General features: G+C 42.1%; 1 protein-coding gene across 4 annotated transcripts in view; it reads right to left on the reverse strand.

Annotated features, from left to right (window-relative positions):
* Positions 1-742: 742 nt before the first annotated feature.
* Positions 743-15,977, reverse strand: part of LOC117770868 (solute carrier family 45 member 4) — a 45,087-nt gene continuing 29,852 nt past the window's right edge. For 3 of the 4 annotated variants that reach the window (XM_034600649.1, XM_034600648.1, XM_034600650.1), the window contains 13 exons: positions 7,387-7,575; positions 4,848-5,027; positions 4,518-4,708; positions 4,235-4,421; positions 3,567-4,028; positions 3,213-3,484; positions 2,904-3,065; positions 2,484-2,583; positions 2,319-2,399; positions 2,096-2,226; positions 1,703-1,771; positions 1,448-1,602; positions 930-1,302 (listed from right to left, as the gene is read on the reverse strand). In XM_034600649.1, coding sequence (XP_034456540.1) covers positions 1,128-1,302; positions 1,448-1,602; positions 1,703-1,771; positions 2,096-2,226; positions 2,319-2,399; positions 2,484-2,583; positions 2,904-3,065; positions 3,213-3,484; positions 3,567-4,028; positions 4,235-4,421; positions 4,518-4,708; positions 4,848-5,027; positions 7,387-7,575 — 2,354 coding nt within the window. In that variant the 3' untranslated portion in view covers positions 930-1,127. Of the gene's footprint in view, positions 1,303-1,447; positions 1,603-1,702; positions 1,772-2,095; positions 2,227-2,318; positions 2,400-2,483; positions 2,584-2,903; positions 3,066-3,212; positions 3,485-3,566; positions 4,029-4,234; positions 4,422-4,517; positions 4,709-4,847; positions 5,028-7,386; positions 7,576-15,977 lie in introns of all 4 variants that reach the window. The other variant, XM_034600651.1, reaches the window with a different exon arrangement.

The following is a 15,977-nucleotide window of genomic DNA, read 5'->3' on the forward strand; positions in this document are numbered from 1 at the left end:
AAGCTACTGTCGCTGAGTGCTGTTAAGGTCCCGCAAAACCGAGTGTGTTCACTTTGGTGACGCCAAGTCCGCACGCACACACTCTCTCGTCGATGAGCATCCACATGACGAAGCAAAGATTCCATCGATCCGATTCCACAGCGAGGAAGAACAATATTTTTTTAATGATTGCAGCTTTCGAAGACTAATGTTCATCAACAGCATTCATTATTCAGGTGTTCATCTGATTCAGATGAAGAGGTGTTTATGTGCATGTGAGAGTTTGTATGAATGAGAATCCCCTGAAGTTTCCTGTCCAGGCGGCTGCTCAGTAGCACCTCCTAGAGGCCCTGAGAGACAGAGAAGACCTCAACTTAGAGCAACACTATGCAACAACTTTACTCTAAGATAACAGCTCAAGAATCATTTAGATGGAACTCTGATTTCTAAAAAAGGGTCAATGGTGCCTCTTTCATTCTCACGCCGCATCCTGAACGCCTCATCACTGTATGTAACTTTGGTGAGTGAGTACATTCTCTTCTAGATGATCGTTGCAGCTTAAACTTAACTTAAACTGGAATCCGGCCCAGCAAGTTCAATTAAATCTCCGATCAATCTTCGATATTCAACGAGACAACTTTCCAAAAACGACTTTGGAGCTTGTAACAGTGACAGCGCTTCTTGTTCGGGGAGCGAGAATCGTGAGGAATAAACACCTTTCTGCCATGTTTTAGTTCAGCAAGTGGGACTGAGCTAATTTTTCTTTGCTTTACAGATGTATTCACCACTTGTGGCTGCAGAGGGCGCTGCTGCTCAGTAAAAGTTACATAGTGTTGCTTTAAAACCATGACCAGTGAATGACTGACTTCTGGGCGATGTGAGGTTTAAATTAAAGGTTTTTCGGAGACAGCTAAAACAGCACTGGGACCAGAATGATTTTTTTTTTTTTTGGGTAAGTTGGTCTGGTATGACGCTGGTCTTCTGGATATCTGTTTTTCCCGACTGCCCCCCTCTCTCCTCCAGAGGTCTGTAAACTCCAGAACAGCGAGATTGGAGGGTAAATCCTTTCGTCTTTTCCAACAGCATTGATGATTAAAATGAATTTAGTTGTGTTTGCAGCAAAGTCTCTGTTGAATTTAGCCAGCCAATCACAGGGCAGACTCGTTTTCCGTGTGACAGGAAGTGGTGGTGGTCGTGGCCTTTCCCTCCTTATTGAGTTTCAGGAAGCTGGGTTTCTCTTTCACCACGGCTACGGCCGTGCTGTTGGGATTTTCCGGCTTTTTCAAGGCCCGTTTTTCCGAAGCTTTGGCCGAGTCCCCACCGCTGAGGATCACAATTAAAATCAAGGAGTTAAAGGAATAGTTCAACATTTTAGGAAACATAAAGCAGCTTATTTCTAAATGTGTTGAACTGCTCATGTAATGACATATAAGATGTAACAAATAAGACCAAGTGTTTTTTTTCTCACCCGCTGTTTGGCGACGGGTAAATGACCAAAAAGCACGCAGTGAAGAATCCAAGGAGGGAGCCCCCAGAGGCCACCAGGGGAATAACACGGACGCTGCCAACAGCTTCCACCACAGCACCGAGACCGGAGGCCACCATGATCTGACTGATGTACACCTGTGAAAGTCACATTAGGATCATACAACAAACTTTTTAGCAAACACATAGAACATACTGTGTAAAAACAAGCAGGTAGATAGATTTCTTGAAAACACACCTGGCACGATAAGATGGCACAGTCAATGCCAAAGCCTCTCCGGGAGTTTCCAGGACTGTGCTGGATGTACTGCAGGAGACAGAGGAAGATGTACTTCATGAATGTCACTTAAATCTTTTAGAGTTGAATATATTTGAAATACAGAATCACAGAAAATTTACAAAAAATCTCCATCTTGAAAAGCTGCCATATTACACTTATTACTCAACTGTTCATAAGTCATAAATTAAAAAGAGAACAACAGTAAAAGTTTGTTTAAAATAAAGATTGAATTATAAGTCTGGTGTTCTGCAATATTTTTTTTATTATTCTTAGGAACAACCTAAAATACCTCCTGAATCATCCTTTGAACCACAGAGTTAACTTTAGATTTAGAACTAACATCCTCTGTACCTGTTTCATTTCGTGATACTGTCCTAACAGAGCGTACGGACAGTAGGAGATACTCATGGAGATGATGCCCATGGTACTGATCATCACCATGGAGACATACACATTAGGGAAGATTGCCATGACAGCAGTTCCTATGAAGAAAAACAAAAAACAGATCAATTCCAAAGTTACTTATTAGCTGCTCACATGTATTAAGTATCTATCAAAGTACTGTGGTTCTCACCTATGGAGAATGCAAGTGTCCCCAGGATGTAGATGACCTTAATGCTCAGGTCAAAGTTGTCAAGGTATTTCTGAAGGAGAGCTGGAAGAGAAGTTTAAAGTTCAGATGTGTTATTCTTCCAGGGCAATTTAAGATGATGTGATGATGTGACAGTTGTGTTGTTACCTGAGCATGTGGCAGCAGTCATGGCGTATATAACGAGTCCCCAACATCCCATCTGAACTCCTCTGTGATAGTTTTCCAGCAAAGTAGAGTTGGCAGGAGCCTGAGAGAGAAAAACAGGGACGGTTTCTATGTGAGATCAATGCAGGAGTGAACTTCATCCACTTCTTTAATAAAACTAAAACTAAAGTAAACTGCTTCTTCTTTTAGACACCAACATGTTTACAGATTATAAGATGTTTATTCTGATTTATGTTCTCATGCTTATGTTCAAGTCTTTTAAACACTTTCCATACATCTAACTACGGATTATATGGTTAATATTAATATTATGAGATTATGTAATGTAATCTGGTAATCTTCTGAAATCACATATGCATATTATCTATTTCTGTCTGTGTGTTTAGCTGCTCGTGCTCGTACGGTGGGATCTCCGTGGTAGATGACTTGTCCCATGAAGTCGGTGAAGAAGACGGCCTCGGCGATGATGGAGAACCAGGTGAGCAGGTGACAGGCGCAGAGTCGCAGCAGCTCCGGAGGCATCTTCAGCATGGAGAGCCACAGCAGTCGCACGGTGGTCTCAACCTGAAAGGGATAGGGGGGGAGAATTACTCTACAATATACTACCAAAACTGCACTGCTTTCCTACCAGTACATCAGGAGTAGCAGCCGTAATATGAATCGTGTCACAGTTTATCACTCGACTTGTAAATCCCTCCGTCCGCTCCTCACCTCGCCCTCTTCGCTCTCTGTGTCTCCGCTGGAGGAGTTGGTGTTTCCGCTTCTGTGTCTGTTCCTCTGTCGACTCCTCCTCCTGTGTCTGGTCTCCACCTCGTACAGGTCGTTCATGCTGCGAGACGGCTTGATGAGAGAAGCGGCGTTGGCCCGGCGGTAGCGGTAACGGTGGCTCCCTACTCGGCCATAGTAGGAGAAGGTGCAGGACGGCTGGCGGTAGAAGATATGGCGGTGACGCGATTGCCTCATGGGAGCTCCGGTACTGGCGGCTGGAATAAGAGACACATTATAAATTATATTTTGTCATAATTGTATATATTCTAGAAAATAATATTTCATTAAGATACAAACCTTTGACCATTCCAGCACGGTGGGCCTGCCCTATAGAGCTCAGGCTGTTGGTGTTAAATCTATCAGCATTGGTTACACCGGCTAACAGCCGACCGTTCAGCGTCCGCTGCTCATTGAGCTGGTTGTTGAGCAGCGCCTCCTGTCCGTCGTCGTTCTCCATTTCTTGCAAGAAAGCCGAGAGGCGGGAAATCCTGGGTGTGAGAGCGTTTGTTTGGTGGTTGTTGTTGGTGGTTTGGGGCTGGAGCGGTTCCTGGCTTCCTGTGCTGCTGCTGCGTCTGATGTTGGTAAACCGCGGCGGGGGAGTGCTGTGATTGGCGTTGAAGAAGGAGGAGTTCGTAGGTGGCGAGCCTTGATAGGGCGAAAGGCGGTCGGTGAAGATGGACGGCTCTAGGTGGCACAAGAACATTGCATCATGGTCCAGGTGGTCGCCGTCAGCCATGGCGAGAACACTGTCACTTTTACCTGAAGACAGAGGAGGAGAGGACTCAGTTTAGAAGAGAGGATTTTGTCCTTTTTTTTTAGCCTGTTATGTTTTTGACGTATCAAAGTGGCCTGAAAAGGAATTTCCCTCAAATGAGCCACTGTAAAAATCAACTGTGTAAAAAGCTGCTTGACATCAGGAAGGAAACCTTGAAAACACAGGAGCAGATATCCCCATCTTTACTTACTTCTTACAAGCTCCACCTCTAAAAAGTCCATCTCACTATCTCCCCGATCTGACATGTCATCTTCATAGGGGTCGTAAAGGTCGTAGCTGTCCATCGTTTCATTCTCTCCTATCATTTCCAACTTGGGACCAAGAATTGCTGCCTTGCCATTGGACGAAAGTTGCTTTTTGTTGGGATCTGGGCTCTCCTGGTGAGAAAACAGCGAGAGGAGCGTGTTCTGAGACGTAATGGAAAACAGAGGTCTTGCTTATTTTGTCATTTAAAAAATGGAATTTGACAGTACCTGATCCAGCCTGTCGTGTTGGGGGGAGTACTGCTGCTCCTCGATGCTGAAGAGATGCAACACCACAGAGACTGAGAAGAGGATGGCGGCGAAGACGAACAGGATCTGCTCTTGAGACTTGAAGATTGATCCGAGGAAGGTGTGCGTCCAGTCTAAACCTCCGAGAGCGTAGCCGACTGCGCCGCCAAGACCTGTACACATGGTCGGAGGAAGAGGTTCAGAAGCAGATGGAGGCAACATGAGCAGAATGAGAGTCTGTTCTCATATTCTTTAGTGTGTTTCTCGTTTCCATCTCGCTGAGTGAATTCGTGTGTCGGATGTCCGCCGTACCTGCTGAGGCAGCGTGGATGTTGAGCGCCATGTCTTGTTCGTCTGTGTCTGCCACATCTAGCAAATACGCCCTGATTGGTCCCTCCGTGGCGTCTGCACAAAAGTCCAACACCACGACTCCCAGCACGGTGAGAACAATGCCGATCGGTTGTTTTCCCTGCTCGTCACCTAGTGACAGACCTGATGGAGAAAAATATTTAAATGTGTTTTAACAGTGGAGGCTGAATCAAACAACGTCAGTTCAATGAAATTTACTGCTTTTATTCTTTACAGACGGGGCAATTCACTTGTTTAGATACTAGATCACACAAGAACAAATCAGACTATAAATAGAATATAAGTGATAAAATAAAACAACAGTATGAGTCTTAGAATAACAAATGTCAAAATAAAATGAATGAATATAAAAGAAGTGAAATGAAATGAATGGTAACTACAACACCAATACAACAATAACAGTATTTAAGTGGATGTTTTCTTGTGTTGTAATGCAACGCTGGTCAGCGCATGATCAATAGCTGATTTGTTACAACTGCTGTGCAACACACACAAACGGGTCACTGCACATTTTCCATACTGCTCTGCGTGATGTGTGTGACGTTGTGTGTGTCTTTACATCAGTGACCTGGTCTGAGCCTCGAGCTGCTCTGTGTGTCTGAGTGAGATAATGTGTGAATGTATGAGAATAGAAAAAAGAGACACGGGACAGTGCGTGTGTGTGTGTGTGCGTGTGTGTGTGTGTGTGTGTGTGTGTGTTTCTGAGAGAGAGAAATATTAGAAGCAGTGTGACGCAGCATGACTTCACAAACTCAAATCCATTAACGTTAGGGACAAAAACATTCATAGAAGACAAAGTGTGTACTGTGTGTGTGTGTGTGTGTGTGTGCGTGCGTGCGTGCGTGCGTGTATGGGACAATGGAGGAGTCATACTACACACTAGCCAGGCAGACAGACAGGAAGTGAATTGTGATTGGTGGGAGAGGGGGAAGCAAACAGGAAGCATTTCCCTGTGAACTGCCTGGTCCTGTGTTCCCATATCAACACACAAACGCACACGCACAGGTTACTACAGTTTTCTCATGTAGCACTGTGTTGTTCACACACATTCATACATATATAAATAAACAAACAATTGTGGAAATGTACACTTTCCCTCGTTTATTCTCCAATATCAACCTCTCAAACAGGTGCAGGTCATAGGTCACCCTCTCTCTCACAAACACACACACACACACACACACACACACTCACACAGACTCCCTGGTGCCCTAGCACGAGTGCCAACCTCTGGGCAGAAGAAAGGAGGTAGATCAGAACAGAACTGAATGGAGCTGAATGGAATCTGCTGAAAGAAAACAGTTCACACTTTTGTTCTTGTTATTTATAACTTCTCTGATATTTGACTTCACTTTGTTCCATTCTACTCGGTCTGCTGTTGTTGTGCACGTGGTTCATATTTGAATATGGAGCCTGTACATGTGGGCAACAGCTAAAATCAGCAGAGATGAATGGATTCCGAGATTGAGGACAATACTCTCTTTAAGAGATATATTTGGGCACTATGAACTTATTGATAGGACAGAATTTAGGTGGGAAAGGAGAAGAGACTGGGGAAGAATGATGTGCAGCAAAGGGACGTATCTCAACCCAACCTACAGCTTCTGCAAGGGGGCTAAATTCTCCGTACATCGAGATCCCCAAAATGCACTGGAGGACATTCAAGGGCCTGCTCTACTTCCTAAGTTCTAAGTAACAAGCGTGATAAATAAGATTTGCAGCAGAAGGTTCAGTAATGAAAAAGAAAAGCGACTGAAGAATGTATTTGATGCCTTAACTCAAACATAATTCACAACATTCACACCACTGTCTCCTTTCATACGTGCGTGTATGTTCACACGTATACAATCACAACATATGGCGAATTACAAATCCGGAGCTACGTTGACAACTTTGGCCCGAGATCAATATCTTTGTGGTTTGATTGACAGCTAAATCAATTGGTTTGATTGGATTGGATGGATACGACCTTGTCATGACATTTGAGTGATGCAATAACCGAGGATGACATCACTGCAAGGACACGACACTCAAGCTTTTCACAACTGATGCTTTATTTCCTCTGTGGGCTGAGCGCATGCTGAGTGAAGCGACAGAGTTTCCCTCCGGGTTCATCAAACTCTCCGGTGGTTTAGATAACAGCGTTCGGCAGATGGCACAAAGTGAACTCATGTAGTTTCAGGCCAATATTCAACATCAACATAAGTGGAATGAACATAGTGGGTTTGTTGTGTAAACTGCAGCTGTGATCTTTAGGGGATTAGAAAATCAAAATGTGTAAGGATGGAAATGTGAGGATTTGTGACGTTATGGATGGTTTATCAGATCTTTTATAGACAATAGTGGTGAATTAAGAAAAGGTTAATTTGGAAAATAAGTGTTAGAGTAATCATTGATAAAAAATGTACTATAGAAATGTTTTAAAAAAAAATTAAAACACACACACAGACACTGTTATGTGTCCACACTGACACACACTCACCTATCAGCGATCCATTCAGAAACAGAGCCACTCCGATCAGCGTGCCGATACAGAGAGCCAGGATGAACGGTCTCCTCCTGCCCCATCGCAGAGTGCAGCGGTCGCTGGCCGAGCCGATCAGAGGGGTGAACATGAGGCCAAGGACGGGACTGAGGAACCACGTCAGGCTGTAGTACTGCTCTGGAAGACCTGGAGACACACAGACGGAGGAGGGACAGGAGTATTAGACTGTGAAGAGTGAAGGGATATTCAAGTTGAGTTGTTTTTATGATTTTCAGAGAGAGATTTTTAAAGACAACCTGTAAACAACTGATGTTTGACCATGAGATTTTTCTATAATCCACCAGGGGGAGCAAGTAACTTCCTAATTGAAGGAGTAAGAGTAGACAATTTTTTCCTGATTGTTTTGGATTAGAAATCAAATTTTCAATTGGATTTACAGACAGAAACACATATGGATTGGATTTACACAGTGTGAAAACTTTATTAAAGTAACGTATCATTTAAGTTCAGCTAATAACAAGTAGACATTGTATAACATAAAATGGTAAAACAACAACATTTCTGTTTGAGAGCTACACGTGGTCCCAGTGTTGCTGCCGTCACAGGTGAGGTACACATCAATATGTGTTTGTGCTGTCACCTCAGTTACCTAAGAGTTGACCTGCGGCTCAGTTAAAACCCACACAAAGAGAGAACGGAAGAAAGCCACGGCAACCGTACACAACACGAGGATTTAGCCGGGGTCTATTGAGAGTGTGTGTGTGTGAGTGTTCACCCTGGATTATCACACAAAGGGCGGCTACACCGGCTCCTGTGTGCGGGTTAATGCAGAGAAAATGAGCAGAAGAGTGATCGAGTTTCTCAGACTTTTGTGAGTAACGGACACAGAGAGAATCTGAGAGTCCGCAAATGGATGAAATGCACATCTTTGTGTTGCTTGTGTCGAAAAACCTCAACTGGCTCATAAATAAACTTCACCAGGCTCCAGAAAGCCGCAGCAACACAACTTCAAGTGATGCTGGCTGATGGAGGAGGAAGAAATATACTGTACTTCATGTGTCCTCGTTACTGAACCCATGTCTAATTATTTTGGTTCCTGACCTTTCCACTGCCGCAGCTGAGGACTGCAAACACACGCTGCATGACAGGGTCTCAGATTAGACTTCAAGGTCAGGGGGAATAACTGATAAGTAAACAGACACACACACAGTATGCAGCCACATAATGGAAACACACACTGTACACAACACATGCTTTCAATACCTTTAAATCATGTTAGATAACATCTTGTAAACCCATCTCACACACACATACACTCCATCAACAACCCCTCATAAAAGTGTCAGTCAGGACAAGGGACACACTATTTTAATAAGTATTTATACAAACAGGAACATTAGATGTTAATTTGCTATATGCACAAACATCATGATCTGAGATCACACTGTATTTGTGAAGAATAACAATTTGTCTTTTCCTTTATCAGCTTGCGATGTGAGCAAACCACACAATATCTCAATATCTGTTTCACAACAAGTTTACAATACTTTCTATGTTTTTTGTCATTTATGTAAAACAGTGTCTATCTTGGGAAGCAAGACAAATTTCAGAAGCGCATTCTGAAAATAATGTGTAATCTTATTAATCTTATCTCATAACTAACTAACCAACTAATATGATTGTTTTTGTTATTTGGCCTTGAGAGAAAAAAAAGAAAAGAAAAGAGGATTCACATGACGCAAGACGATAAATGAGAGAAGCAACGATGAAATACTGAGAAAAGTGACGTATTTTGACAGATTTTACAATGTCCAAATATCAAAGCTGCTATAACTATAAGGTATATTTGATTATGCATTAAAATAAATGCATTATATAAATCCCTTTTATGTTTGAGTGAAGCACATATAAACAGAAATCTTCAGGTTGGTCTGGTTTGAAGTAAGTGGTGTCAGCCAATCAGAGCCCAGTATTTTCTTTGTACCTTCAAGGACTAACATGTGCTTCTAACACAAAGCCAGTGGTGGGGTTGAATCATCCTGTCGTTATTTAAGCTGTGAGTCAGCCTGCAGCACCAAACAGTGGTTTTGAGGACATCGTGAATAGAATAACAAATTGGTGGCACTGCAGCACATTTGTTTTCAAAATCTGCAAACTAATCTGCCAATCTAGACTCATTTTTCATTTGGACTCTTTAAATGTTTAATCGTATTCACAATCACCAAAAGCCAATACTAGAATGAACCTGTTTTACAGTATATTTAAAAAATGAACATTATAAACATGGACACACATTGGTCTTACCCATTGGATTTAAACTCACAATTAAACCACTCACAATGAGAATAATCAAAGTTTCTGTCCGATCTCACACTGTGTTGACACGATAATAACATCAATCATAACGAAATATGTCAACACCTAGTCACCACACACCCATTAATTTTCAATGCCATATCATTTTCAATGCCATATCAACAAAACAACAACAGACAACGCCCCTACAGACACAGACGTGCACGCAGAGCGGTGACTTGAATGAGCTGCTGAGGAGGAGGAGGAGGAGGAGGAGGAAGAGGGCAGACTTTCTCTCTGCTAAGTGAAGTCAGCTGAAAGTCGCATAATTAAATCAGAACTTCATCGTCGTCCTGCTGTCAAACTGTCACTTAGTGCCGCACACTGAAAATACATCGATTGCCTTTTGGCTGCCACACCAGCCTTCCTCTAAAGAGACAAAGATCGGAAGAGACACAGACACTTTAATGTCCACTTACGGAGTCGCTCCCACTCCATGAGGTTAATGGAGTCATCCGAAACCCCACACAAGTAAAAGAAAAAGTCTTAAGTGTCCATTAACACTTCCTGGAATTAACTTGAAAAAAAAACTTTAACCCTACAAGAGCTTATTATGCATTTTATTTTTGTTTAATTAAACCTTAAGCTTGGCCGGGGTGTATTTCCATGTGTGTGCGCATATGATTGTATGAGAGACTTATTCAAAACACAGGTTTACCTTATTGCTCAAAGACTGTATACAGACACACAGGAGGGATTTTGTGAGCTTGCTGCACTCGATGATACTGTTTATTAAATCTGCGGTGTCTCAAAGGACGAGACACAGCAGAAATGTAGATTCATTCGAGGAAGATGACACTGAGGTTCCATTACTCAGTGACCACAGAGAGAGGGATGGCAGCTAATTTAACTGAGAGCACATCAGACTGTGTTAAATTCAAAATGCACTTTTCAAATTTCTCAGAACAGGCTATAGTGACGCAAGCATCGATATGAAAGCCGTGATTTATAGAGCTCGTCTGTACTTCAAACTTCTGCACAGACGCGTTGACACACACGGTTTAGGGTGTGAACCAGTTTGTCCGGATGGTTCACCTGCTGAGTGGCTGAAGAATTTTATCTGATGAGATGTGGCATGAACACCTCAATTGATCCAACCAGAAAAACACAGGAGACATAAAGTTCATTTGGTAGGTAAATACAGGAGGACCTTGAATGATTCAAGCTGCTGCAATCATTTTTTTTCCACTGCTGTTGATGGATCACATGTTTCTCTGACAGTAAGTCAACAACATGACTTCCAAGGAATATTATTATTGAATTGCGTGAAGAAAAAACATAGTAAGTCGCAGTTTAAGCAATTTATTTTCCCTAAATCAGATTCTGAGAGTCCAACACGGAGGAATCCTTTTGTCCAGATCCATAGCTAAATGTAATGGGTTCTTTCTTGGCCCGTGTCCCTTTCCTCCACGATGTTTTGTGGAAATCTGCTTAAAACATTTTGCATAATCTTGCTCACAAACAAACCAATGGACGGGGGTGAAAACATAACCTCCTTGTTGGAAGTAATAAGGATATCAGCACTTTGTGGGTTATTTTACAACATGTCTTTGTCTTATTGACCCTCAAACCAACAAAAAAATAAAAATAACTGCTCAGCAGGCACAGATTTCTGCAGAAGCATGACGCTGAGACGAAGTGGAGTATTTTGGGCTTATTAGCGTCTTTTGGAGTCCAAAGTAAAAACCTTCAAGCAAAACAATCGGATTGGAACGCTTTTCACTGTGACGTAGCTGCAGGCTGCGGCGGGCTGGTTTGGCTTGTTCCTATTGTCCTACATTTTCGGAGATTCTTAACCTCATTTTTCTTAGCAGACTGAGTAAAACATTATGGTAGTTTTGAAAATGATGAGCCTCCCGAACACGTTGTCTCTCGCAATCCCACACAAATAAGTTAACAGCTCCCACGGTGCAAAGTGTGTGAACCGTCCAACTGAGGCCATAGAGTCTGTCACTGTCCAGGGGATTCACAGAGTGGGCGTGTCTATGACCTGTCTATCATGTGTGCTATGTAAACACACTGCATCTGTAAAACCTGTTTTATAGTAAGAGAAGAAATAACAAGATTCGGCAAATCTTTCAACGAGGAATCAGAGGTGCAGCTTCGTCCTTTGGGAACTTTTGTTATAATAAAGTTTGTAATTGCATAATAACATATTGCAACATGCTGACTTAGCAGGCAGAACAGGCAACAGTTTAATTGAACCGTAATTTAAGACACATGAGAATTTTTTTTTTTACGTAAAACTAAAATGTCAAACTGCACATCACACAAAAATATGTGGTTCTTATCAAACTGAAGTATGTTCTGGTGCTAGTCTTTCTGGTAAGTTTGGTTTTCTTTAGTTATTCGATGCTGTAAAAACAGGGCAAAACGTCATGATTGGTAGAGTGAGTGTATCAGCGGGACCTCGATACTACTGCTCCATCCCCCAATTACTACTCCACAGACTCTGGCTCACAATGACAAAATTGGCGCAACATGACAGCGTTCGAATCAGGAAACATTGGGTTCATTTCTGGAAGGAAGTGGAGATGCTATTAATTAAACACACTGACTTTGAACTGCCCTGGGACATTAAAGTGGCAACGCAGCGTCACACCAACAGCACACCCTCTAAACGTCACTCTTTACAGGCCATGTTCCTGTTGACCCATGCGTTCCTTCGTGAGACGGCCATAAACAGGGCTTGACCCTCTGTCGCCATGGTGACCAGGTCTTGGGAACCCTGTCACCACAGAGACTCCATCACCTTCGCTTCCTGGCTCCTAATATGGCGGTGTCATTCACAGAGGACTTCCTGTTGTGGGGTTTGTTCAGACTGAGGAAAGATTGGTTTCTCTCAGTTTGTCTCACATTTATTGTTTTTTCTCCCCCCCCTTTCATTCTTTTCTTTATGCCACACACACACACAGCTGTACATAAACACACCTTATGTATTAATTTGTACCTGAAAGACTCGACAGAGAATAAAGACACACACACACACACACACACACACAGTCATAAAAGAGGAGACAGGGCGGCAGATAGGAATCTGTCTGTCTGTAGGTTTGTCAACATAAAAACAGGAAGAGAATTTCTAGTAAACAGTTCCCACACACACACTCAAATGATAGAGGAAAAACAGTCAGCACCTAGAGAATAAAGACGTGTCTATGTTCCCACACACCGACTCACCTACCAAAATAAAACACACAGCTGAGTTCCCACACTCTCCTGGTACTGTGTGTACACACACACACACACACACACACACACACACACACACACACACACACACACACACACACACACACACACACACACACACACACACACACACACACACACACACACACACACACACACACACACACACACACACACACACACACACACAGAACAATACTGAGAGAATTGAGACGCAGGAAGTATTTTAGAAAGAGAAATGAACACAGCAAGAGACATGGGAGGGTGAAAACAGAGCAAAAAAAAAAAGAGTGGGATTATCATCAAAGAAATTGAAAAAAGGAGGGCAGAGAAAGAAGTGAAAGAAGCGGGAGGAAGCATGGAGGACAGAGAGGGAGAGAGTCGGGCAGGATGGAGAGACTGTTCATATTCAGGCTGCGGGATGGAGTGTAGATGATTAATCGTGGGAAAGAAATATTTACAGTCTGCTCCATCTATCATCAAAGCGCTCATTTTTACTGTGCACGTTTCCCACACACACAGACACACACACATACAGATCAACACAGCTTTCCTTATAGGACTCTGCACTAATTAATTGTGGACAGCAAAACCTTAACCATTGCCAAATCATGCCTAACCATAATCTTAACTTACCCACAATTCATATCTAACCCCTAACCTTAACAACAACCTAAGAAATTATGTTTAGCCTCATTAGGACCCGGCTTTGGTCCCCATGAGGTCCCCTGGTCCTGACAAGCCTCTGACCCATCAACAACTTTAACATTAACCGTCACAACTAAATATCTAACCCCAACATAAACCTAATCCTAACCACCACCCCAGCAATAACTACCATATCTATAAAAGTGTACACACACATACACATGCTCATACTAAAAATGGAGCTCAATGTGTGACCGCTGCGAGCACAGACTGCCCATTCATCACAACTTCTGCGGACTTTGTGTGCTCCTCCACATCGTCGCCGCACCAACAGTAAAACTTTCAAGATCCCATTGTCTGTGCGATTGTTTCAGATCTTGAGATTAGACGCAGCTCATTTGATGTGTGGGGAGGTTTTTCTCAAATATGACCAAATCTAAATCCCCCCAAAAAATAAGAAAACACTTTGCTATTGTGTTTCTGGGAGACGTCAATGGAGGAAAACCTTGTTGAACTCAGATGGGCATCAGCTTTTCCCCCTTTTACTCCAACATTACTCGATCTAACATATACCTGAAGAGTCTAATTCTAATCTTCATATTTAAAAACAAATGACACCCACTGTTTGCTTCTTCAAAGAGACGTTTGAGATCAGTTGATATGAATACTATGAATCCTCCCATCTTAGCTGCATATTTTTACAACAGTCCTCTCCTTGTTTGCAGCGGGAACCTGAACAAGGATTACTGTATCTCGGCTGTTTTCGGCCCTTGTACGATTTGTTTTGAAATTGTTTCCCACAGCTACATGAAATTTAAAGAAGAAAAAAAAACTTCGTAGAAAGTGGCCTCTGTCCTCTGCTGCTCGGGAAATGATTTAGACCTCCAAATGACATGAAAACAAGAAATGTATGGTACTTTTACTGTTTTACTGCAAACGTGATAGATCTGCCTCAAATGTGGAGGCATATGGCCCATCAGCTGATTTAATAGGAGAACACTGGAAACTGTCAGGGAAACACTGTCAGTTTTACAGCAGAAGAGTGAAATTAAGTTTAAATAAAAATGTGAAGTGGCTAATTATCTTTTGGGGATAAATAACCCTAGGTTTGGTTATAAATGCTCAAATGTGCAGGAGACATGCTGTGTCGTGTTACAGGATTGAGAAACAATGACTAAAATAGAACAAAACTAAACTTTCTGGAGGCAATTAAAAGTTTATTGATTTAAAAAAACTAAAGCTTTTGTTAAAGGTTTCTTTTTTTTCAAAAAATCCCATAAAAACGCAATAATGAATCGCTCATACTGACAAGTATTATGTTCGTATCCAAAGCAGGTTCTCTGTGCCAAGGAACTTCCATTGTCATCTAAAAGCTATTAAAACAACATTAATGAGTCACACCATTGCAGTGGGTGCGTGTTCATTTTCCACCATGAACATGGACGACGCTGCTGCTGCTTTGCTGCATAATCACTTTAGCCCTGGATTTGTATTTATCCATTTAAAGTAGATTCCTATAAATGCACCATTTAAGTAACATTGGCTAAACACTACAGAGCCCTGCAGGGTTACTTAATCATTCAACACGTTTTTTTAAAACCACACTGTATGCTTGAAGTTATTTTAAAGACTTTAACTTTCAGTAGGATCCAAAAGCTGTTTTCGGACATGTACTGAACTCCAGAAATGTTCCTGAAAATTTCCAGAACTGCTGTATGCAAGAAAGCAAATGAACCTCACCCAGATATTCTCCTGTTGTTGTGAACACATCTGGCCTGAACAACCTCCTGCTGTGTTCTATTTAAAAAGGCAAACTCTGGAAAATGTTCAAACCCAATTTTTTGACATTTTCAGAAGAGTTCAAGTCTGAAATAAGCTATAGAGTCGAGAGACAGGCCTGGAATTTGTTTACAAAACGATTATAATATATTTAATATTGTCAATATTATCCGTCATTCAATTATTTTCGTGATATTTCTCAGGCAAAATAGTTTTTGAAAGAATGAAGTGCTACATTTATTATTATTAATTGTTACTACTTCACATCTCATGCCCAATAAACAAATCTCATCTTTCCATCCCTCTCTCTATCTTCCCCTCCTCCACAAACTCTCATAAACTCACAATTGTAAAAATCAACCAATCTGACCTTCTCTTCCAAAAACACAAACAAACTTCAGCTTCATTCTCTCCTTCTTTCCCCGACACCTCTCTTCTCCTTTTTTCCCTTTTTCCCATCCCTCCCATGCCCATTCTCCCATAAACACAAAACAATCCTTTCATATCCTGCGCTGGCGTGAGAAAACCACAAGAAAAATGACGAGTGTCTCCGAAAAGAGCCAAAGAAACGGTGTGAAAATGAGAGTGGGGCAGAGGTCGAGAAGGGAGAAAGT

The sequence above is a fragment of the Hippoglossus hippoglossus genome, chromosome 11 (genome assembly GCF_009819705.1).
Source record: "Hippoglossus hippoglossus isolate fHipHip1 chromosome 11, fHipHip1.pri, whole genome shotgun sequence".
Taxonomy (NCBI): Eukaryota; Metazoa; Chordata; class Actinopteri; order Pleuronectiformes; family Pleuronectidae; genus Hippoglossus; species Hippoglossus hippoglossus.